The 23022-nt window shown below is 51.3% G+C and overlaps 2 protein-coding genes across 3 annotated transcripts; one reads left to right on the top strand and one right to left on the bottom strand.

Annotated features, from left to right (window-relative positions):
- Window positions 1-2351: 2351 nt before the first annotated feature.
- Window positions 2352-12054, bottom strand: USH1G (USH1 protein network component sans). 2 transcript variants are annotated; one of them, XM_018073155.1, is made up of 3 exons: window positions 11888-12054; window positions 3308-4549; window positions 2352-2594 (listed from the first exon to the last, which is right to left on the bottom strand). In XM_018073155.1, the coding sequence occupies exons 1-3, from the start codon at window positions 12049-12051 to the stop codon at window positions 2591-2593; spliced, it is 1410 nt and encodes a 469-aa protein (XP_017928644.1). In that variant the 5' UTR covers window positions 12052-12054; the 3' UTR covers window positions 2352-2590. The 2 variants fall into 2 exon arrangements, with proteins under 2 accessions (XP_017928644.1, XP_017928643.1); XM_018073154.1 differs by lacking the exon at window positions 2352-2594 and having other exon boundaries at window positions 3304-4549.
- Window positions 12055-15542: 3488 nt separating this feature from the next.
- On the top strand, window positions 15543-20448 carry OTOP2 (otopetrin 2). Its single transcript, XM_008926946.3, has 6 exons — window positions 15543-15939; window positions 16402-16538; window positions 17109-17167; window positions 17731-17864; window positions 18302-19191; window positions 20278-20448. The coding sequence occupies exons 1-6, from the start codon at window positions 15543-15545 to the stop codon at window positions 20446-20448; spliced, it is 1788 nt and encodes a 595-aa protein (XP_008925194.2).
- The last annotated feature ends 2574 nt before the right edge of the window (window positions 20449-23022 follow it).

Raw genomic sequence — 23022 nt, 5'->3', positions numbered from 1 at the left:
TGGTGCCTCTGACAGCCATCCCTGTGCCCACAGAATCCTCCTCACCTCACCTGGGGCAGCCATGGGCCTGAGCCCATCTCTTGGGCTCTGCCAGGCTGTGTTGGTGCCACAGCTCAGCTTTGGTCTCTCCCTGCATCTTGGAGGTGACCACGTTGGTCTCAGGACTTGGTGATCCCAAGTGGCATTTTTGGGCTTGGTCTTACCTGTGTGGGAAAATGTCCTGCATTTGGGTATTGTCATGGCACCAAAACCTTTCACTGGCTCTTTGAGGGAAAGACAAGTTGGAAGAAAGGATCTCTGCCAGCATCAGCAACTGCTTGGGTGCTTCTAAGGAAAAAAGTAAAGTTAGGGAGTGTGCAAACCAGCTGCCTGGCAGCCCCCAAATACCCACCACTGCCCAGTGCCTGGCCCTCAAAAGGCTCTGATGGGTGCCAAGCTAATAGATCCACTTGCCTCTGTCATCTGCTGGGGTAAACTGGTCCCCATTGCACTGGAGTGACAGCAATATGAGCCACAACACATTTTTCCCCTCCTGTGTCCAGCACAGACCCAAAGGCACCGTTCAGACCTGGGGAAACTGAGGCTGGGAACTGGTTCATGGTGAGCAGCTGGTGCTCTGCCAGTCATCAGAGCAGGGACAGAGGGGTTGGGTGTAGTCACACATGTGCATGAGGAAGAGGGCGAATGTAGCAATCGTAACCTCACCTGAAAATTGGCCTTTACAGTACAGGTCCTGCTTGCAGCCGGACTTGGTGGTAGTCCTTGTCTCCCGGTGGGCTGTGGGTCCTATCCTGCTCTCCCAGACCTGGTCCCGGCAGAGGGAGCTGTGACATCAGCCAAGCCACAGCTCTCCCTGCAGGACAGCAGCCCCGGGCTTTGGAGAGGGACCAAAGAAAACAGTGCCGGGACCGCAGCGCTGCGCAGCCCTCATGGAAAACTCGCAGACTCAGCACATCTGATCGCTCCCCCTTTTGCCTGGAAATCGAGCCAAGAGTTATGCAGAAGTTGTAATTTAAAATGTAAATGCACTGTTAGCTCTAAAATTACTTAAAAAGCTAATCAGTTTACATCTGTGCAGAAAGATCTCAGACCCTCAGTGGTGTTTTTGCAGATGCTACACCTCTGTGTGCAGTGGCACAAGGCTGGGACCCTACACCTCTCCTAATGGGGCTTCAGCCACTCAGGGGGCAGTAGGGCAGAGAAACACCTTGCAAAGAGTATTTGTAACTTGCAAAGAGTAATTTTCCTCCCCTACACCCACACGCCCAGGGCAAGCACAAGCAGGGAGCAGCACAGCTTCACACCAAACAAATCCCCATCCTCCAAGCAGCGAACCACAGCCTTCACATCTCCAAAGGGACAAGGATGGTCCAGATCCCAGCCTGACCCAGGATGAGCATAATGAGGTCATTCCTTATCGTTTGCATCCCTGAGATAAGGTTGATGAGCAGCACCAGTAACAACTTGCAGCATTTCTCTGATCTGGCATTTTGCATCACAGCCTGAACAGGCACATTCTGGCACCCCATGGCAAGGAGCCATGAGGATATGTCCAGGTCCCCATTCCACTGGGGCACCCCAGAAACACTTGTGCCACCCAGAAACCATCCATAGATCACATATGGAAGATGGTGCAGTGGAGCTGGGAGCTGAGGGCTCAGAGTGTGCAATGGTCAGCAAGATCATGATGGGTGTGTGGGAACACCTAATGCTGTGGTTCAGAGCGGTGCTTTGAGCACTGATGCATCAGGGATGCTCTGGGCTGCAGCCCGGTGTTATGCTTGGCCCTGGGAAGAACCTTGAGGCAAAAGTCAAGGTTTTTCACATACAAACTGCTGACACAGCTCAGTGCCCTGGAGAGATGGGACAGAAACGTTGCATCTGTGAAACAGACATTTGACCACTAGACAGCAACTATCAACATGTTTAAACCACCATTTCATTTCAGATTGTTGCCCTCAAGACAGCACAGACCAGACTCACAGAGGTGCTGAGCACCTGCTGGCTGAAGTCAGGCTTGGTATGTCTCAAGCTGAACAGCCCCACACCAGAGTAATGAGAACTCCCTTACCAAAACACAGAACCAAACAAGGTGATGCTTCTCACCAAATGAGAACCAGGAGAGAGAACAGAACTCCCCATCCCACTGTTCCTCAAGCCTAAACCCCAAAACAACCACGTGCTCAAGAAAGAATAGATTGTAATTATTTATTCTGGGTCGCTTTGAAAATATCACGTTATCTCCTTCCATTCATGGCTTCATGTGGTCTCACAGCCTGTGACAGCAGTGTCCCAGCCAGTTGTGCAGGTCATTTCTTCCTCCAGTGAGGGGGAGACCATGGTCCCTTCAAGGTTGGCAGGTTGGTGCTGCCTGGTCCGATCTCAGCAGTCGTCCCTCCGTACCAGGTACCGCCCGGGAGCATCGCACAGACAGGGAGCAGAGCAAGGGAGCAGTCCAGCAGGACTGGTGGGGATGGCTGTAGCTTTCAGCTGCCCCAGGAAGGGAGTCTCTGGCTTGTGTTTTCTGGCAACTTAGAACTGGGTTTGTTTCTCGAGCATTAAAAAAAAAAATAATAAAAAGATGCTGATGCTATCTGCAAAGGGAAAGAGAAAAATCTATAAGCACCCAGAGGATCCAAGACCTGTACTGAAAGCCTGTAAAAGCAGCACGCAGATATCTGAAGGCTGGGCAGCCCAAACAACACAGTGAATTACTGTGTCAGTGGACGTGGGGACACCCACACCAATGCCTTCCCTCACTTCTGTTCAGGCACATGGTCCTTCAGCCCAACCCAACCAAACTCTGGAAACACCATAAAAGAGCAACAACTCCAACCCAGATATGCAGTCTCCAGAGGTCTGAGTAAGATCTCAAGCATTTGGGGAAGGATTCCCAATGCCACTGGGCATGGCCGTCAGCCTGCTCCCACCGGGAACTGCAGTTGATTTCCTAATGTCTTCAAAAGGTGAAGAGTCAGGACAAGCCTGAGTGTGGTTGAAAATCTCAGCTACAGGGACAGAGAAGCATCAGACCACAGAGCAGTCAGCATTCATACCGGTTATGAAATGAAACAAGGGCTTCACGTCCTGCCCAGTCACATCAGGGCTGTTGAGTAATGAGCTAACGCTATTGCCACCTCTCCAAACTCTCATCCTTTCCACACGAGCAGGAATTTGCCCACACACAGAAGTGCCGAGGTTACCTGGACTCCTACTCTTCCAAGCGGGTTGAAAACAAGATCTTACATTATCCACATCTCCACCTGCTGAAGGGTTTAACTGCTCAGAGGCCCCATCTCCTACTTACAGTTCTGTGTCTACAATGACATCTGGCTTCTCCAGAGTTTGTCGTCTCCTCTGGATGGCATCCACAATCTTTTTCCTGGGGCCCAGTGGGATATTGATGCTCTTCAGGTCATTGTCTGAACATAGCATGAGGGCCTCCAAGTCAATCTTTTCCTTCTTCAGGATGGAGATGAACTCAAACATGTGCAGGGAAGCCAGAAAAGTCTCCAAGGGGCTGGTGTCTGGTTCGTCATCGTCGTCCAAGCCCAGCTCCACCTCGTCCCAGGGCAGCTCCTCCGCGTTCCTCTCCTGCAGGCTGTTGGCACTGCCAATGCTGTCGTTGAGACTTGGCGAGCGCTGCAGGCGGCTCCGCAGTTTGACGCCCATCCCGTCTGTGTTGTCTTCTCCCAGCGTGCCCCCGTCCTCCCGGCCGATCCCAAAAAGCCCGCTGCTGACGTAGTTGCGCCGGAACACCATGGTGCCCAGCCCGGGGCGGTTGAACAGGGACTCGTGGCCAGAGTCGGTGCTGACTTCTGAGTGGGCTGAGTCCATGTGCAAGCCCGGGTCACTTATGGCACGGGAGACGGTGTCTTCATCCGTGAGGAACATGTCTCTGATGTTACGGCGAGTCCACTCCTTGGGGCTGGCGTACGTGCCCTGCTTCACAAACATGACATCGTTGCCCAGCTGCAGGCCGGACAGAGACCTCACGCTCTTCCTCCCATCCTCGTAGATCTTGAATGTCCCGTCCATCTGCTTCTTCTTCTCTAGTTTCTTTTGTATTTTCGTCTTTCCCTTGGCTGTGCCGTGGATGGTGGCTTGTGAGTATGGCAGGGAGGTCACCATAGACATGTGCTGGAACTTCTTGCTTAAGGTGCTGCTTGAATAGCTGGAAAAGCTCATGGTGTCTGAATTATCCGACATCTCCTTTCTGTACCGTTTCTCCATCCTTTCGTGGTGCTTCTTCTGCAGCTTCACACAGTCCTTAATCCTCCTCTCCGCGTCCCGAAAGGCCTTGTCCTTCAGTTTGCTCACCAGCTTGGGGTTGAGGCTGCTCTGCTTGGCAGCAATAGAGTCCAGGTACCGCACGCACTCCATGTGCCCCTTCATGGCTGCCATGTCCAGCGGGGTGTGGTAGTCGTTGTCCAGGCACCAGATGTTGGCCCCAAAGGAGATGAGGAAGGAAAGGCAGTTCAGGTGGCCATTGGCTGCTGCCAGGTGGAGAGGGGTGTTCCCCCAGATGTCACATTTGTCTGGATCACCCCTAGACAGCAAGAAAAACAACCAGTTAGCATTTGGGCACAGCTGACAGACTTCGCTGGGATATTCCCAGCTGTGCAGGGGCAAATCAGTACCATGAAGTGCTGACTCCTTGAAATGTGAAGCTACACTCTTCTGACCCCCACAGCTTAATTTTAAAGGGGTCTTCTGGAGGGGTGTACCACTGACATGGAATCATTTTGCCTGACATGCAAATCTGTGGCAATTCCCGTGACCTGAATTTAGGTTGCAGGAAAAATATGCTCCTGCATTAAAACAACTTTTGGAGTGAGGCAAGACAGCTTCTGAATAGCCCAGAACTGAAATGTGGGGCTGATTCCAGCTCAGGCCTAACAATATTTTATTGTTATAAAATATCAAAGCTCAAATGTCCTTTTAAGTTCTAGTCAGATTCTATCTTCAGATCTTGGCTTCATTCACATTCTGCAGAGGGGTCTCCCAAAATGGCTCTCTGTACCCCACATCCTGGGTGGGACACCCTGGGGTCCCACCATCACAGTAGCACCACTGTGAGACTCCTCAGCAATGGTTCTGAAACCCACCACCTGCTGCACCTTCCCACCCTCCTGTTCCTGGGGAAATTTGGGGCTCAAGGAGCCCGTTGGCAGTAGGGAATAAGAGTGAATTTGCTGATATTGGCCGTGGCATGGGGGTTTTGTGGGGGATTTTGCTGTACTGTGCTTGGTCTCGGTTGCACGGCTTGGAGCACATTGGTATTAGCACATCCTGAGAATCCAGTTTCAGAGAAAGTAGAGATTAGGTTTCTGCACTCCTCAAGAGCTGGGCACTCGACTACTGCCATTAGCATCTCTTCTCACACCGTGCCAGCCCCTGCCTCAGCAAGCTGCTGACAGGACACAACCGCTTGCCCACGTCTCCTGCCTGCCATGACAGAAGGGACACAAACCTGGGATTCAAGGGAAGTCTCTCCTCCTGACATTCCTCTGTATTTGTGTTGGGGTGAAACAAGAGATAGTTCACACCCCTGCTGGCACCAGCCTTCTCCTGAGCATGTGCTAATGATATGCAGCCAGCAGCAGTATCTGTCAACAAGGCACTCTCCCTCCGTGCACATGGATAAGGGAAAGCCTTTTATTAAGTCTCTGCAGCTCCACCACCCTCAAAAGCTACTCCTGTGGGCAGCAGGGCCCTGGCAGAGCTCTGGCTCAGCAGAGCTCCTGCCCATTTCTGTGCCACCCTTTTGATGAGCTCCAGAGGAACCGAGCACTGTTTCTCCACCACAGAGACCTCAGCTCCAATCCATGGTGACACCAGGAGTGCAGAAGGCAAATCATAGAATATTTAGTGTTGGAAGTGACCCACAAGGATCATCAAGTCCAGCTCCTGAAATGCACACTTGAGACCTTCAGCCTGTGTTACTTAACTCCTTGCTGCTTTAGAATCTGTGTCAGCAAGAGCTGGGAGCAGCAGAGGCCAGAAACCTCTTCCAAATACCACGTGCTCTGTGCTATGGCTTGTCTCACTTCAAAGGATCTGAAAACTACTCCAGAAGAAGAACAGGAGGTTGCAGGAGCAGAGGGACCTCTTTCCCCTGCTGCTTTGCACCTTCTTCACTAGTGCCAACACACAAGCCCCAGGAACAGCCTTATTCAGCACATTCACCCCCACACTGAAGGCAGGGACCCCACTGCCCACCTGGGACCCTGCTGTCCAGGGAACAGCAGAGCCAGAGCAGAGCCACCCAGCCGGTGTAATACCAAGCTGACAATCCTCAGGCTGTTCAGAAATGTCCAGAGATTAAACTGGAGATTATTTGGACCCAGAGCATGAGCTTCCTGCCTGTATTCCCTGAGAGCTGCTACAAGATGCATTCAGCTTTCCCTGTGGGAACATGAGCAGTAACTCCACCATCCACATGTTTTAACAACATTTACAGAAACTTTGTAAGTACAACCTTGAGCCCTCTGGCAAATTCAGCAAGTTGGTCAAAAGGTTCAGAACTGTGTAAGGGCCAAAAAGACCCACAAACCCTGCAGGACTTCTGTAGCCAGAGCCTTTGACACCTCTCATAGAAGCAGAGAAGGGCTTCAAAGATGGGTGATGAGAAGGAGGGCAGGAGATCACAGGGTTGAGGAGCCATGAAGCCAAAAAAGGAGAGGAAGGAGCTGCCAGTGCTCCAGCAATGCTGAGTTTCAAGGAGTGGTAACTCCCCAGCCCTTGCCTCTACCCTCGTAGTGACATGTCCAGGCTGGGAAATGCATGGGGAGGATAAATATTTGATGAATTGCAAGAGAAGAATAAATTATTGATGGAGCTGGATTTAAAGAGCCAGTGAAACTGGAACTGCTGGTGCTGGCAGTGGGACTGGAGCGCGTGAAGGGCTGTTGGTTTGTTTATATGTGCTCTGAATGGGCCTGACATGTGGGCAGGTGAGCCAGGGCACCACGAGGGTCCCAACATGTACTTGGACTCGTGATGTGGACAGTGACTGAGCAGTGGACTCACTGCAAATAGTTTTGCTCCTCAAGCCAAGTGTATGGATGCTCAAACTGTAAAGTGCATCTTGGAGCCTATTCTTGTGTCTGTCCCGTTCAGGGGGCAGAGGGAAAATCCAGGCAGGTCTTGGGGGATTCATATTTGAAGGTCTACTTTTATCAGAGAGTAAGTGAGGGGAAAGAGCAGCAAAACCAGCTTTCTTTGGACATTTCCAGTGTCTAGAAACAAGATTATTAGAGCAAAAATTAGTTATCTCAGTGCCTTTGCCCTATAAATGTCTGCCGCAGGCGCTAAAAATGCATCGGAAGGAAAGAAGAATGGTGACTTGCAAAGTAGGGATGTTTGATCCAGCTCAGATAATAAACATGAGGCCCTCCCTCTGGCAGGTGTCTGTCTGAGCAAAACTTCACCTCTGGGGCGCTGCACATGAGGAGATGCTGACTGCAGGGTCCACTAAGTGGGAACGTATTTTAATAACAGGTGTAAAGTGTAGCACTTCTCGACTTCAAGGCGTTTTCCAGTGCTGAGTCAACTGTAATAATCATTATTAAAAACACTGTTAATTGGGCCCCTTAGGTGGACGTGTGCATCTCCTGAGTCACTGTGTTTGCACCATGACATGCACGCTCACTCCCTTCCTGCTGGTTTTCCCCCTCCACTTCTCCCATGGGATCCCAATTAGCCGGGGAATCCAGTGGCACTTACATATGTTCTTCCCTGGCTGCGTGTGTGGAGTTCCTCTAATAGCAATAGTCTGGCTCACCCTTGGCTCATGGGTGTGTGTGAGGAATTGGGCCGTGGGACCGGGAGCCAGCTGGTAGCAGCATGTCTCTGGCTCCCATAAAATGTTTTTAGATAGAGGAAGAGGGGAAAAAAAAGTAATTTGTGGCTTGAGGAACAATCCTCACTACTTTCAGCCCAGCCAGTCAAGGCAATGACCCAAGCAAGGCATAGAAATGAGCAGAAAAGATGAGGTTTTGGACTCAGAGCAGAGTTTTGGGTTCTGTATCCCAAGTTTTGCCCAGGTGGTGGTAGGTCAAGAATTCAGCTATTCCCTAAGTTCAGATCCCCAAAAATCCAGCACAGATGAGGGTCATCTCAGGACTCTCTGCCTCTTGTCCCAGCAAACAGCCAGGCTGGCAGTAACTGTGACTGGTGATTGTTAGTGCTGTGGCAGTGCCCAGGGGCACGTCTGCTGGCTCAGCACCATGCCCAGGGCTCACCTCACTGAGCAGACAGCTCAGGTGCCGGAAGCAATGGAGCTGCAAGAATGCTCCACCCTGCTCCTTCACCTTCCTGGCTGGTCATTGCCCAGGGGAAGGTCCCCACCAACACAGACATGCCGCTCCAGCCCTGTGGTGTGCAGAGGATGCACATCACCTTCACGTGCCTTGCTGCAACCTCCGCTGCAATCCTACCCCAGCCGGGGTGACGGGATGCCCTGGAGCAGCCTGGCTGATGTCAGGAGCCACCGTCACCCCCAGCCCACAGCTGAGCCACTTGTCCCCTCTGCCACTGACATCCAAAGCATCCATGACCCCCGTCTTTGTAAGAAGGGAGACTGAGGAGCACCTCTGCAAAGGAATGCTGGGTGGTAAAGCTGAGCGTGGACCTGCAGACACATCCTCACCTCTCCTGTGGTCAAATCCAAAGAAGTCCTGGTTGTTCCCCTTCAAGGCCCCCAGAACTGCAGCTAACTGGAGCTGGGCTGGTGCCCGGCACTGCCCCAGCAGGTCATAACGAACCGTGCTGAAGAATTACTGCCTTTGAAAAGCTGCAGTGCTAAATGCCAGCTAGCCTGCTTCTTCCCAGCCATCATGTTAATTGAGTTTGTTTTCCTCGCTGGAGCCCAGCCAGGAGGAAGAAAAAGGCTTTTTGTGTGGCAGACAAGAAGGATGAGCCACTGCTGATCCCTCTGTCCCAAAGCCTCCCTCCATCCCCTTGCAAAGGGGGCACAGAGGCACAAACACATCACCAGCTGCTATGCATAGAGCAATAAGCTGCTTCATTACATTTTCTTTGCCCCTCTCCATTTCAGCCCAGCACCACAATCTGCTGAACACAGCATATGGATGAGTCTCCTCCACTGATGACAGAACCTAGGTAACCCCAAGTGTCCATCAGCCCAGCATGACCATCAGAGCCATAATTTTGGCCCCCTTAGCCCCCTCCCACAGCCCTTCTTTCTCTGGCTGCCTCTGGACACCCTCACTAGGACATTTCATACAGCCTGGCCCCAGCACTCAATCTCCTGGCTTGTTTGGGCACAGGTACCATTGCCCAGTTCTGGCAAGGAGATTTTGGTGTTTCTTAATGCCTTGGGACTCTCCCATCACTCTCTGTACTTTGGCATCCCCCTGGAACCCAGCTGGAGGCTCACCAGCCCCCTCAGACCCTGAAGCTGCTTCCCACCTCATTCCTGCATGGAGCCAGCCCAGCTCCCAAGCCTCCACTCCATGCCATGGTCCCACACTCCCCTACCTCACAGTGCCAGGCTCTCAGTACCAAAGGAGGAATATTTTCACTGAAGAGGCCAGAGAGAAATTCCCTGACATTTTGGGATACTGAGGAATCCTTCCTCTTGCCTCCCAGTTGTGATAGTGCAGGTGTGATAGTAACATACAACACAGCATTACATTTCATCTCTGAACAAGACTCAAACACCGTGGCACATCCTCCTAAGCACTGAGGGCAGAAAATTACAGGGTTCTGCTCTCAGGCTCTCCTGGGTCCTGTGCAATTTCACCTCTCTGCACCCCTGTCCCCAGGCTGGGGCTTTCCCACCTCTCCTGCTCCAGGAAGCAGGGACATGCCTGCCTCCAAGCCAAGCACTTTGCTGGTCTCTGTGTGGCCCTGGGCAAGGATCTGACACATGGAGATGAATGCACGGATACAAACACATCCTGCAGTCCCACAGCTGCACGCTTTGCTACACTATCCATCATGTAAAGGGCACTGGGCTTTTGCCAGGCTATTTTCCTTGTCAGGAACAAATGTATATTAGGCTGTTAATTAAACAGCAGCCAAGCTGCACTCAGACACGACTGAGCCCACAAGGACCTTTTAATCCAATGTGGATTTATAAAAGGGGCCCATCCATGAAAAAGCAGCCCTTGGGCTTTGTGGGGTGGCAGAAACTGCTGGCTTGGATGGGTGTTGACAGGGCAGGCAATGATGCTGCAGGATGCCCTGTGATGTAGGTGAGCAACATAAGGAGATACAGTGATATGAAGAGGTTACAAAGTCAGTCTGAACGGCTTTGCCTTTCTGGAGGAGTGTTCATTCACAGCATGGGCCTTTCAGATCAACTTTTTGGCCATCAAAGAGTCTTTGGAACCATTTCTACTTCAGGATCTCATGCCCAGAGCTCTCCTGCCCTTGTCTCTCTGTCCCTGGATGGCAATTCCAGGATCTTAAGGAAAATTTCTGCTGGGCACAATCTCTCCTGGGAGGTGCACAGTGAGCCACACAACCCCCACCCAGGGAAGCATCACAGGACTCTCAGCCCAGGACCATCTTGGAATGCTCCAAGCGATGTCTTGCTCTGTCCCTTCTGGACTCGGAAATAATCTTTTCCTGACCACACTCCTATTGCATCAGGTGCTCAAGGACTTCTCAAAACAACTCTATACACAGCCTTTCTGACCCCAGGATCTGAGAGGAAATGCTTTATAACTGAAGGACAGCAATGGGTGGAGGAGCTCTGCCTTTAAGTGCATCTGGGGAGCTGGCTGAAGGTTTTGCACAAGAAAACCAGAGTTTCAGGAGATGCTGAGAGCCCAGGAACAGGCACAGTGGAGATGTGAATGACCAAATACAAGAGCTGCTAACACAGCCCATATTGGATACAGAAAGTCCCTGGATGGGAGCTGACAGCCCCACCAAGCCCTGGCCCAACATGGAGAAGCAAAGCCCTTCCAAGGATGCATGATGAACATCCAGGCTGCTGCTGACCTCCCTCAGCACTATTCCTCAATATTAGAAACGCATGAATCAAAATCAACACTGCCACCAGTCTCTCAACCTTGGGTGCCTTTAGGTAAGGTGCTCAGAAAAGCCACCAGAGTGGAAGGAAGCGCTGGCATGTGGGTTTGGTTAGAACAGGAGGACCATGTACTGCTCAAGAGTAGTTCATCTAACACCAGGGTGTAAATCCTACCAGTCTGAGAAGTCTCCTCAGTCCCACTCCCTCCTCTCCACCACATCCACTCTTACAAAGCCAGAAACCCCAAGATTTAGCAGCCGAGGGTGAGGTACAGAGAGACACACCAGCATTGAGCAACCCCTGTGGGGGAGACTGGGCTTAAAGAAATCTGCTCTTGGAAAACCTGCTCCTGAATTTCCTGGGCTCCAGGTGCACAACAGGCTGCCCGGGGGTCACATACTGAGACCTTGCTTCGGGTAAAACAGACAAGGGCCACCCACTGCCAGCAGGCACTGTGCACATCTCTCTGTGAGCATTCTTGGGACAGAAGGAACAGTTATTCTCTCTGCCCCCTCATTTAAAAGGGCTTTTTTCATGTCAGTGCCCCGATGTGCTTGTGTTTACAGGATGTGTAAAGGACCATGAAGTACTTGTAGGGGGGACACATCCTCACCAGGGGAGCTGCAAACAGGGCTGGGGGCAGGAGTGGTTATAGGGTCAGAGGAGCTGGGAAAGCAGAGAGAGGTTATCAGGAGCACTGGATTAGACTCAAAGCACCACAAGCAGAGAAAAATAACGGTGGGGAGGACAGGAGCAGGGGTGTTATGGACAGAATGCATAATTTTTGGGGGCACACTGACCTGAGTAGGGAAGGGGGAAAGATGGGAGTCCCGGCTATTCCACCCCCCAGACCAGCACCGTGCACTCGCCCACACTCACCCCCTGCTGACAATGAGGCGCAGGGCGTCCAGGTTGCCGTGGTAGGCAGCCCATAGGGTCGGGGTCATGCCATCCTCGTCCGGCGAGTTCAGGTCCTTCTTGGTGGCTTCCTTCAGCAGGTCCAGGTAGCCGTCCCGGGCGGCCCGGTGGTACTGGTCATTCATGGTGCAGAGCGGTCCCCGGGCGAGCACATGGGTGCCCAGGGGGTTCAGGGGACGGGCATGGGTGTGAGGCACGGGGAGCTGCCAGGAGGGCCCCGCTCGCCTCGCACAGCTCCGCAGTACCAGGACACCTGAGAAGTCCCGGCCGGCGAGGCAGGAGCTGTTCCAAGCTCAGCCAGCCAGGCTCTACAGCGCTTCCCCTGGGTCCTAAGCATCCTCCGGCCCCGGCGGCTCTTTGTAACACACACCAGCTCCACGGCGCATTAAAAGCTCCAATTAAGCAGCATCACTTCGTCGGGCTCAGCCCAGAACTTGGGCACAGGGTCACGCAGTGACAACTCACCAGGTCTGCACGTCCCCAAAGCAGAGCAGGCTGCCAGAAAGGCTCATAGGTTGTATCCTGCCTGATACCCCTCCATGCCCCTCTCCATAACTACCCCATCTCAAGGGAGGGGCAGCAGCAGCCACAGGAGGAGTGGGTCTCTATCTATCTATCTATCTATCTATCTAATCTATCTATCTATCTATCCATATATAAATCCCTAGTGCCACTAGGAAGATAACAGCAGAACCAGTCACTATCCCTGTCCCCCTTCCACCCTGCCTATACCCACAGAATTCTGCTTCCCAAGGAATTGCACAACAAACTGCACAACAGGAATCCTTGATAAACCAAAGAAACTTGTATAGGCTGGGAAAATCCCCTTCCTCACCCTGTTTTCCTCTCTGGAGAGTAAAACAACACCAAGCCTACTCCCATCTGTAATTCGGTGCTTCACTGTGAGTGCATGGGGTGCAGTGTCTGGCCTCTGGTGTCTTTTATGCTGGCACAGAATTCCTGGCTGGGTGAGACCCTCGGGGAGCTGGACAACCCCAGGCAATGCCTCCAGCACAGTATTCCCGGGCCCCGGGCACCCTCTGCTGTCGGGAAAGATCGAGGCAAGCCTGGATGTTGACCAAAGCACACAGTTGTCCCAGCACCCAAGGGTGAATTGGTGAATTGTATCCCCTGGGACATGCTGTTGTGGGGGAGCAATTTCCTGCTGCTCCCTTGTTCATTTTGCCTGTCATGTCCTGACTCTGGGAATGGGAGATCTCCGGGGCTGGAAAAAATGCCCCAGGACAGGAGGGTGGCCCTAAAGCAGTGCCAGGTGCACCCACACAAGCTGCAGTGGTTAACCCCTGGGTGACAGACACGGAGTGACTGTCCTGGCTGCCTAGGGACACCTGTAAGTGCCCCACGTAGGGTCTGCTGCTCCCTGCAGGGTTTGCTCACCTTGGCAGGTTTGCTTGTGCCAGCTCAGCCTCCCCAGGTGAGTCCGGATGGATGTAGTAGCCACGGAGGTATTTTTTACCGGGATCCTTCCAGGTGAAAAAGCAGCACAGTAACGTCTGCAATTCATTACCGAGGTTATTTAATGATTCTCGTGTTATTATTAATTAAGTTTGTTCTGCTGTTGTCGTGGAACGAGTGTTCTAAGGTCGCTGCTGGGGGACTGGGAGCATTGCCCGAGGCAGTAAACACTCTTTCCTCTGTTACTGGCTGTTAAGGACAAAAGAGGGAGGATAAACCAGTGCATTTAGCCCGAGGGGCCTCTGAACCTCTGCCTTCTGCAAAACATCATTATCCACTCAGTTTTACTTCAGGGAGGCCTGGGCTTCCCCTGGGAGAGGCTACAGACTGAGGAAAGTTCAACCACTCATCCCGAAAGGAAGCCCTAAGGATCAGCAGGGCAGACCCAGTGCTGGTGGCAGCCGGCTGGTGGCAGCACGGGAGGGATTCATGGAGATCTGATCCTGAGCTCTCCTTCACCATCCCACGCAGCTCAGTTTGGTGCTGCCCCTGCAGTGCTCAAAGGAGCGGGGTGGTGAGCAGGCAGGAACAGGACTGAGAAAACACACAGCAAGAAGCCTCTGTGCTGGGCCCTAGAGGGGGAAAGCGGTAGGGACATCTCCAAAAGAGGCATTTTCAGGGATTAAAACTCATCCCCATCCACTGAGAACTGCCCTGGGTCCCCCCATCTCCTCCATGAAACATAAGCTGGGGAGAAAGAGACCTTGAGCAGAAGCTCTCACCTCACCTGGCAAAAGCTTGAATCCCATCTGCACTGTGGTTTATAACATGACTTCCTCCTTGGAAGGAGAGGAGTTAAGCTTCTGAGAAAGGGCCAGAGAAAGGTGGTCCCACCCTGAAAAATCAAAGGCAGCGCGTCAGCAAAGTCGAAGAACATGAATTACAGTCCCCAAATCCTGCCCTGCTCTAGTGCTCAGCCTTCCTCATTGTTGCCATCATGGGTGGGAAAGGATTACACTACCCTTGGCACTGAACAGATGCAAATGCAAATTTCTTCCTTTTTCCTCAAAAACGCTCCAGGCCTAGAGCAGATTGATTTGAATAAGACAGGGCGAGGCACAATATTTATTGTGCTCAGTTAAGCAGAAAGCCAAGCACCACATCATCAGCAAAGATAAGTTCGTCATCTAAACCATCTTCTCTCAAGGGAAGAGATCTCATGGACGCAGGGAGATGGGTTTGATGGGGTGGCTTTGCTCTCTGGTGACACTGACCCTGCGACCGAGCGGTCCATGCCATACTTAGCAGTGTTGTCAACTCATGCTCTCATTGGGTAAATAACCCTTATCTCCTTGTCTTTGTCCAGCTTCCCCAAAATCAGCTATTGCACAAAATGCATCACATGAGTTTCTCTGAGAAGCCCACGAAGCCCTGCTGTCAGCTCCAGACATGGTATAAATCACAGAGACATCCCAACGGGTATAAATTCTTCGACTGACCAAGCTGCAGCTGCAGGGAAACTTCTCAGCCTGGCAAGAGCAGAGATTTGGATCCCAGGCAGCAAAACAGGTTGGTGAAATGGCTTTGTTTCAGCCTTTTCATTGAGAGTCAATGAATTTCCAAACTTGGCAAGGGCAAGGGGCTTTAGAGGGTGTGACAGCAGAGAGAACTCACGCCCTTCTTGCAGGAACTGGTAAAAATTATGACGTGATGGTCCAAAGATTCTGGGGTTTCTTACCTTTTTCTTGGCCTGTTCTTCAGCCAGGAAGTATAACAACTTCTTGGAATGTCTAGTATTTGGCATTTAGAAATCAAAACCACACTGGCCATTTGCCCCAGGATATTTGATCCCGTGAGCACTTTTTGGTGCTTTTCCGGTATCTTGCATCAATAAACACGTAAATGTGATATGTGACCAATTAGAAATGCTTTGCTAAACTGACCTGGGATCTCCCCGAGCAAAAGCATCTTAAGCAACAGCAGCCTTCAGGCAACCAGGAAAGGAAAGGTTGAGAATGAGCTCATCCCTTGTCTTGCAGTCCCTGTCTCAGCTTTCCCTGTTCCTCTGATATGTCCTCTCCTCCTCATCACGTGTCCTGCTTTGGTCCAGCCCTGGACTGTTCCAAATGAAGTGGCACCTCTCATTCATGGGACTCTCCTCCCAACAGCATTGACCCTCAGACAGAGCATTGGCTGAACCATGACCGAAGAGCCCAGGCGGAAGGACAGCGAGACCGGGCACCCCAACTCCAGCATGGGCTGCGGACACAAGGACGACAAAGCCAGCCTGGCTTTGAGCCAGATAGCATCTTTCAGCCACCAGGCCCCCTCCACTCCTGCCTCCAAGGAAGTGTGGAAAAAAGGCGGCCGCATGTTCTCCATCCTGCTGGCCGTGCACTTGGCCCTGCTGGCCTGCACGCTGGTGAGCAGCGGGGCCTTTGAGAAGATCGCCGTGCACGACTACGATGTGTTCTTCCTGCTGACTGTCATGATGCTCATAGTCATCATATGGATCATCTTCTACCTCGCTGGCACCTCCCGGTGCCCAGGTGCCATCCTGTGCAAGGACTCCCACGCTGGGCCCATCTGGCTGAGAGGTAGGAGCTCTCGGGGGCTGGGGTTGGAGGGGAAGTACAGGGTGGAGAGTTCATGGGAGCATCAGTTATTACAAGGGAAGCAGCAACCATGTGGGCACAGCCTCCTCCTGCTCTGGGGCATGGCACCATGCCCTGCTTCAGGTCAGCTCCTGCTCCCTCCACTGGATTCACTGCCAGGTCTCCCTGTATCCACAAGGGCTCTTGGTAATTTACACCAGGATCCTTCCCAGCCTAAGATCCTTCTCAGCTTTTGCCAGAGCTGTTAACCCCAGAGTACAGGGTTGATTGAAAATCCATTCCAGCCAAAATTATTGTACGATTCTGTTGGTGCTGGGAAAGGAGAAACAGTGGTAGAAGCAAAACCCCTCCATGACAACAGTTCCTCATCTTCCTCTCATCTATCTGCATTAGCCCATGTGTTCACATATCTGTCCAACCACAGATATTTCTGTTCCTCAACAGGAGGCCTGATTCTATTTGCCATTTTCAGCCTTGTCATGGACGTGTTCAAAATAGGATATTACTCGAGCTTCTACAGCTGCCTGTCTGCAATCAAAATCATCTACCCCATCGTGCAGGCAATATTCGTGGTCGTCCAGGTGAGATGGTTCTGCTCAGTCTCAGGGAGGGGTAGAGAGACACAGGCACCAGTGGAAGAGCTCTGATCTCATGGACATAGTTCAACTGCCCCCACAGCAAATGCAGAGGCTTAACTCAGCCCCACCCAGCCCACATCTTCTCCCTCCCTGGGGCAACTCACTTCAAGGCATTGATTTAAATTTGTTCCTGTCCTGTGACATTCTGGCTTGTCACAAACTCTAAGCAGCCCCCATCCAGCCAGGTCTCCTTTTCCATGAAGAACAGAGGAGGAGAAGGACAGTCAGGGCAGGGGTTGCCTTACAGTTTGAGGTCCTGCACAGAGGACCACCTGCTCTGGGACAGTGCTAAGAAGGGAAGAGGTCAGACAGGGACAATTTAGACAGGAACAGGGAGTGGCCATGGGCAAACAATGGCAATGTGAGCAAAGAAAGAACATTCAGCAAATTGCCAGGATTATGGGCTCCTAGGCTGGGCCCAGATGGACACAAGCAAAAGAGGCTCCTCTCTCAGGATGATGTGCTTTGCTTTCTTGTTTTGTTGGAAATAACTCCTTTTCTTGCCCCTGCCAGACGTACTTCCTGTGGGTCTCTGCCAAAGACTGCATCCACGTGCACCTGAATGTTACCAGGTGAGCACTGCTGCTCTTTGAACCCCACTGGCCCAGGAGATCTGAGCCACCACAAACTTTCTCACACAGCTAAGATGCAACAAGGAGATAATCTCATCTCCCTTAATGCTGCCCAAAACTAAACCTGATCAGTGGCTCCAGCTGGCCTTGGATCCCAGCTCAAACAGTTGAGGTTAATGACCTGTGCATATATCAGGGTTGGGATTCAGTTCAAGAATACAAGCATTACTCAAAGCAGATTAAATAAATAATTATCATTAAATAAAGTTATTCATAGCTGACTTTTGCTCCCCTGGAAAAGATAATGATTCAGTGGGCAAACCTCAGGCTAAAATAAGATCTAGTCCACTTTTGCAAGACTGGAGACCAATCCAGATCTATTAATTCACTATTGAGAAGCTCTTCTAAAACCAACAACAGGAACCAGGCTTTGCAAATTCTCATGAACAAGGATAAAAAGTAGGAAGAGAGGAGAGTGAGGGCAGCAAAGCAAGGGTCAGGATGGGAGCAACATGGCCTAGAGCCACTGCTTTAATCTCAAGAACCTTCTCCTCCTTCTGTAGGTGTGGCTTGATGCTGACACTGACTACAAACCTGGCGGTGTGGATGTCAGCAGTGACAGATGAGTCTGTTCACAAAGCACATTCAAAGCTGAAGAAGAACATGACAGAGGAACTCTTCAGGTGGTTCCTGAGAGGTAATCCGGCCATTTGTGAAGTCACCTGGTCCAGGGAGGGAGCAAGTCAGGTTTTATCCCTTTTTGGAGGGTCTGTCTAGAGCTGGAGGTGCCTTTGGCAGAGCTGGTATGTTAAAAGCCAGGTCTGAATGTTCGCTTCTTAACCTGTATCACAGAGGAGTCAGAAAGGTGGAAGACCGTGTACAAATGGGGTGGCAATGAAGAAGGGAAGGGGGGAAAAAAAGGGAGATTTAACCTGCCAATTAGATTCTTAAAAAAGAACATGGGCACCAGAAAGCTGAGGTTGAAGTGTCCTTGTTTTCAAAGTGGTCACAATATTCTTTTGTCATTGGTCTTGTTTTTCACTGACCCTGAGCATCCAGCTCTTCAGCGCTGCTAATGAGTGTTGCCTCCTTGTTTTAATTCCTCTGCATCTGTCTGCTTTTATCTTGTTTCAGTGGGAATGAGAAGTAGCTCAGTTGACCAATGCAATTGCAACAGCCAAATCTGCCAGATCTTCAAGAATGGCTACTTTTGGCTGTACCCCTTTAACATTGAGTACAGTCTCTTTGCCTCTGCCATGGTCTATGTCATGTGGAAGAACGTTGGACGCTTCATAGACCACCACTCCCACCACATTCAACGCCTGAAGTTCAGGCTCTTCCGAAGGACCTTCTTTGTAGGCATCATGTTGGGCCTCGTCACTCTGGTGAGTGGTCTGGGAGTTCTCATTCTTTATGAGGTGCAGGTAAACTCCAACACCGAGTCCAGCAAGAAGAGCCAAGCACTCACCATGTACTACATCTTCAACATCGTTTGTCTGAGCCTGATGTCTCTTGTCTGCATCGGTGGCTCTGTCATCTACCGCTTTGACAAGAGGGACATGGACCGGCACAAGAACCCCACCAGGACCCTGGACGTGGCCCTGCTGATGGGGGCAGCCCTGGGACAATACGCCATTTCCTACTACTCCATTGTGGCCATCGTGGCCAGCACACCAAGGGACGCTATCAGCGCGCTCAACCTCACCTACGCCCTCCTGATGATCGCCCAGCACACCTTCCAGAACATCTTCATCATCGAAGGCCTCCACCGGCAGCCCCCCAAGGAAGACTACAAGCATGACTCCCACCAGAAGGATCTCTACGGGCTCACCTTTGTCAACATCAACGCGGTGTCCCTCCGAGTGCCCGACACTGGCAGCACCTTGGCCCCTGGCGCTGCCTCTGGCACTGAAGCCGTGTGTCCTTCTGACCTCGTGCGGTCCCTCACCGCCCCCAGGGAGATGAACTGGAGGAGGAAGTTCTTGAGGGAGATCTCCATGTTCCTCCTACTGAGCAATGTCATAGTGAGTACATGCAGAGAGAAGGGGGGAGGGAGAGGGGAGGAAGCACAAGGGAGAAGGGTCTGTGAAGGAAAGGATGTGCCTCATGGAAAAACAGTCCTTTCTGTGCCTCTGCTGTACAGAGAGTACACTTAGTTAAATTTATAAGTTGTAATTCCTCTGTCCCCTAAAAAAAAAGAGCAACTGCCCTGAAGTTAAGATGTTTTAGGCTACACTAATAGACCTGTTAGTTATTGCCAGAATGTCAGACACAAGAGGTGGGTACAAGAGAAGAATCAGTATTTTTTCAGTATTTTTACTATGTATCAGTGGATATGTAGAATAGCTTATTGAAAGCAATAAAATACATTAAGCCCTTCCCTTCACCCCCAGAGAAAGGATGTAAAGTGACAAATACCTGGGGTGAAATCTTGGTTTTCCTGAGGAATGGCAGTGCATCTTTTCTCAAAACTCAGGCTTAGGAGCCCAACTGCTGATCCCAGTTGCTGTTAAGAGAAACTGGTCACTGACAACCTCAGCTGGGGTTTTATGAGCAGTCAGGGGACTGCAGTTTCCTGCCAAAGGAATGTAGGATTACAGCTGCATCTCCAAAGAAGCCAAGCATATTATGTCTCTAGACACCAAGTCCCCAGCTAGTCAGTCACATCCTGTCCTCACACTGATTTCACACAGAAACTCACAGAGGATGAGCTGACAACCCCCATGCAAGCAGGCACATGGGCTGGCTGGGCTTCTGAGCCAAACATCCTGGCCTGAAGAGACCAAGCTGCTCCCAGCTCAGCCTTTCCCACATTTGTTCCATCCACAGAGCTGGCACAGGCCAGGTCCATGCTAACACACCACACGCTCAAGCTCTTACCCAGTGAGTGCTTCAGCCCGTGGTCCAAGCCTGTCTCTGAGCGTGAATCAAGACTGGTCTTAGGGTACAGCACTAGACTGTACTTGATCTTAATGCAGAGACTGGCTCCTGGCCCAGGTCCCGTGCTCGGAAGGTCGCTCCTTTCCCGCCCCTGGGTAGCTGTGGTTGCAGGTGCTTTGCTGTGCCTCACACGTTTCTCACCGTGGTGTTATTCCCGTTTCCTCCAACAGCTCTGGATCATGCCAGCGTTTGGTGCCCGGCCACAGTTTGACAACGACACAGAACTGAACTTCTATGGCGATTCCATGTGGCCGGCCATCGTGGACATTTGCCTGCCCTTTGGAATCTTCTACCGAATGCACGCAGTGGCCAGTTTGCTGGAGGTCTACATCGTGTCCTAAAGAACTCCCTCACAAGGAAGTGTTCCTCAAGCAACCCACCTTCTTCCTACCCCAGGGCTGGGAGACTGCCCAGATGTCCCGAGGGGTCTCCAGCAGTGTTGGGGCATTTATGAACTGCCAGTGAAGATCATCCAAACATAGTCCAGATTTTATTTTTGCTACTTGTGTGTGGATGTGCCTGTGTGTGTCTGAAGTTCTTAAAACTTCAAACAGATAAAAAAAAGGAAGGTGTCCAAAGCAGGATCATGGTGATTAACCTCAGTTCATGCAGAGACTCACCTTCCTTTGTAAAGCCTGTTCACTCCATGCCGCTGATGAACTCTCCAGAGGGTGCTCATCACTCTTGGGCAGTTAGATCCTGCCTGTGCACAGAGATCCAGAGGGTACGAGAGGCTGACACAGGCCTGGAAGGCACAGAAAGGGAAAGCACTTCATCTCCTGGTACGGCCAGTCGGAAATCACTCCCCTGCAGAGATGTGAAAAACAAACTGGTGACCGCCAAAGGCTTTGGGAATCATTTTAATCTTTCCTCTCTGTATTGCCCGTGGATATGGGCCCTCTTGACCCTTCCCTGTACCAGTCCCTGCTGTTTTCCTTCCTCTCCAGGGAGGCATCACTGCAGCCTCCTCTTCTTAAGGAGAGCTCTGTGTGTGGTCCTGGGCTGGCCCTGATATGGGATTGCTCTAGCACACTTTCCTTCTCAGCTTTCCTGAATCAGGGCTCAATAATCATAAAGATGATGTGGGCAATACAGTCTGGGGGATGATAAAGAGATTTTTTTTTTCTCTCTCTCTCTTTTTTTTTTTAAATAGATAATGATTTTTTTAAAAATATGAACATTTTTGTACGCACAGTTATTTATTGATTTTCACTGTAACACTGAACTCCTGAAGGGACCCTACAACACAGAAGGCAATGCAATGCCATGGCCACTTTGATCTCCCCTGCCCTGAAGGGATGCTGGTGCTGCACCCTCAAGCCTGTGTGTGCTTTGAGGCTGTGAGCACAGCCCAGCACCCAGACCCTGGGGCCCTGCCTGCAGCCCTCCATGAACCACTGTATGATTGAGGGGGCTTTCAGAGCAGGAATCCTGGGCTTCAGGAAGTTGAAATGGGCCCCTCTGCTGTACCCAGCATCCAAGAAGAGCCTCAGAAAGCCCACGCTGCCAGGTCAGGAGGGTGATGCCAAAATGGCACAGCTGAGCTCTGTCTGCATCCTGAGACATGAGGGTTTAACTGTTCCAATAAAGGGCTTATTGTTCCATCAGAGTTTATCATTCCAACAAAAAACACTACAGAGGTGGCAGTAATCATCAAGCCCTCTCCTACGGACGTGTGTTCATCTGCCAGAGGGAAAACAATAAATGAAAATCATGGTACTTGAAACGGAGTGGTGCAATTTTCCACCTGACAGCCCGAGCTGACGCGTTTCAAACCACCTTCCCCTCCAAACCCCGATCACCAAACCAGCAGGGACCAGTGCCTCTGGCTGGTCTGACACCACTGTACCTGCCTGCCAGCAGCCTTTCCCTGGGGTGGGTAGAAGAGGGGGTAAACCCCAGTTCCCCCTGCCCCCAGAGGGTTGCACCGATCCAGCATCTCCGGGTGGGACAATTCTTCCCGTGACCAGCCCAGAGGTCTCTCCCAGCCCCACCGGCGCTGGAAAGGCCTGGTTCTATTTTTACCATTGATCTGGTAAAGATAAAATCTCTCTCTAGAAACTTCACCTTTCATAAAACAAAAGCCTTATTATTCTGTGGCTCCCACAGCTGAAATTAAGTCAGAAAAGAGACGCAAACGGCGCACAGACGTCAGTCCCACGTACAGCCCAACACATTGTCTGAGCCCCAAGCTGCTGAGCTCACACAGGGGAAGAAAACACTTTTAATCACCTACTCTCTTCCTGGGGGGCACACCAGGTTTCCTCCTACGTGCTCTTCCTGGTGCCTGGCCCCAGGTTCCCAGGGATGGGTGCACTGGGTCAAGCAGGGCAGACTTTGAACTGCTCTATTGTCCTGGACAGGGACTGTAGGGGCACTTCTGGGGCTAAATAAACTCAGGATGTGTGTATGGAGAACTCCCAGACAGCCCAAGCAGCACTGGTAGAAGCAATAACCCCAATCAACCGCTCCAGGGTGGTAGGTCAGCTGGAACCACAACATCCAACCACAAACAATCATACTGGGGTAAACCAAAATGCTCTGGGGACAGCACAAGCTCTGCAAGGATCCTTGGCTAACCTAAGGCATCTCCAGGCTGCAAGTGTGGGGATGGCAGAGTTTCCAGCCAAGGGCTGAGTTGTTCTTCTGCCCTCCAGCCACAAAAACACATCTTGGGACAGGCAGTAGACTGCGAAACAGAGAATGAATCCTATCTATATACCCAGAAAAGAGGTATATAGATATAGGGGGATAGAGATAGATAGACACGCAGACAGACAGAGGGAAAATCAGAACACACAAGTCCAAAAAATGAAAAAGAAAAAACCCAAAGCCTAAAAATCCAAACCCTAAGAAAACTCCAGTGTAAACCCTCGTGTGCTCAAGGATCGTTTTCTAGAAGGTATCAGATCAAG

This window comes from Manacus vitellinus, unplaced genomic scaffold (assembly GCF_001715985.3).
Source record: "Manacus vitellinus isolate BGI_N305 unplaced genomic scaffold, ASM171598v3 scaffold_24_pilon, whole genome shotgun sequence".
Taxonomy (NCBI): Eukaryota; Metazoa; Chordata; class Aves; order Passeriformes; family Pipridae; genus Manacus; species Manacus vitellinus.
This window is presented reverse-complemented; position numbering and strand designations above follow the sequence as displayed.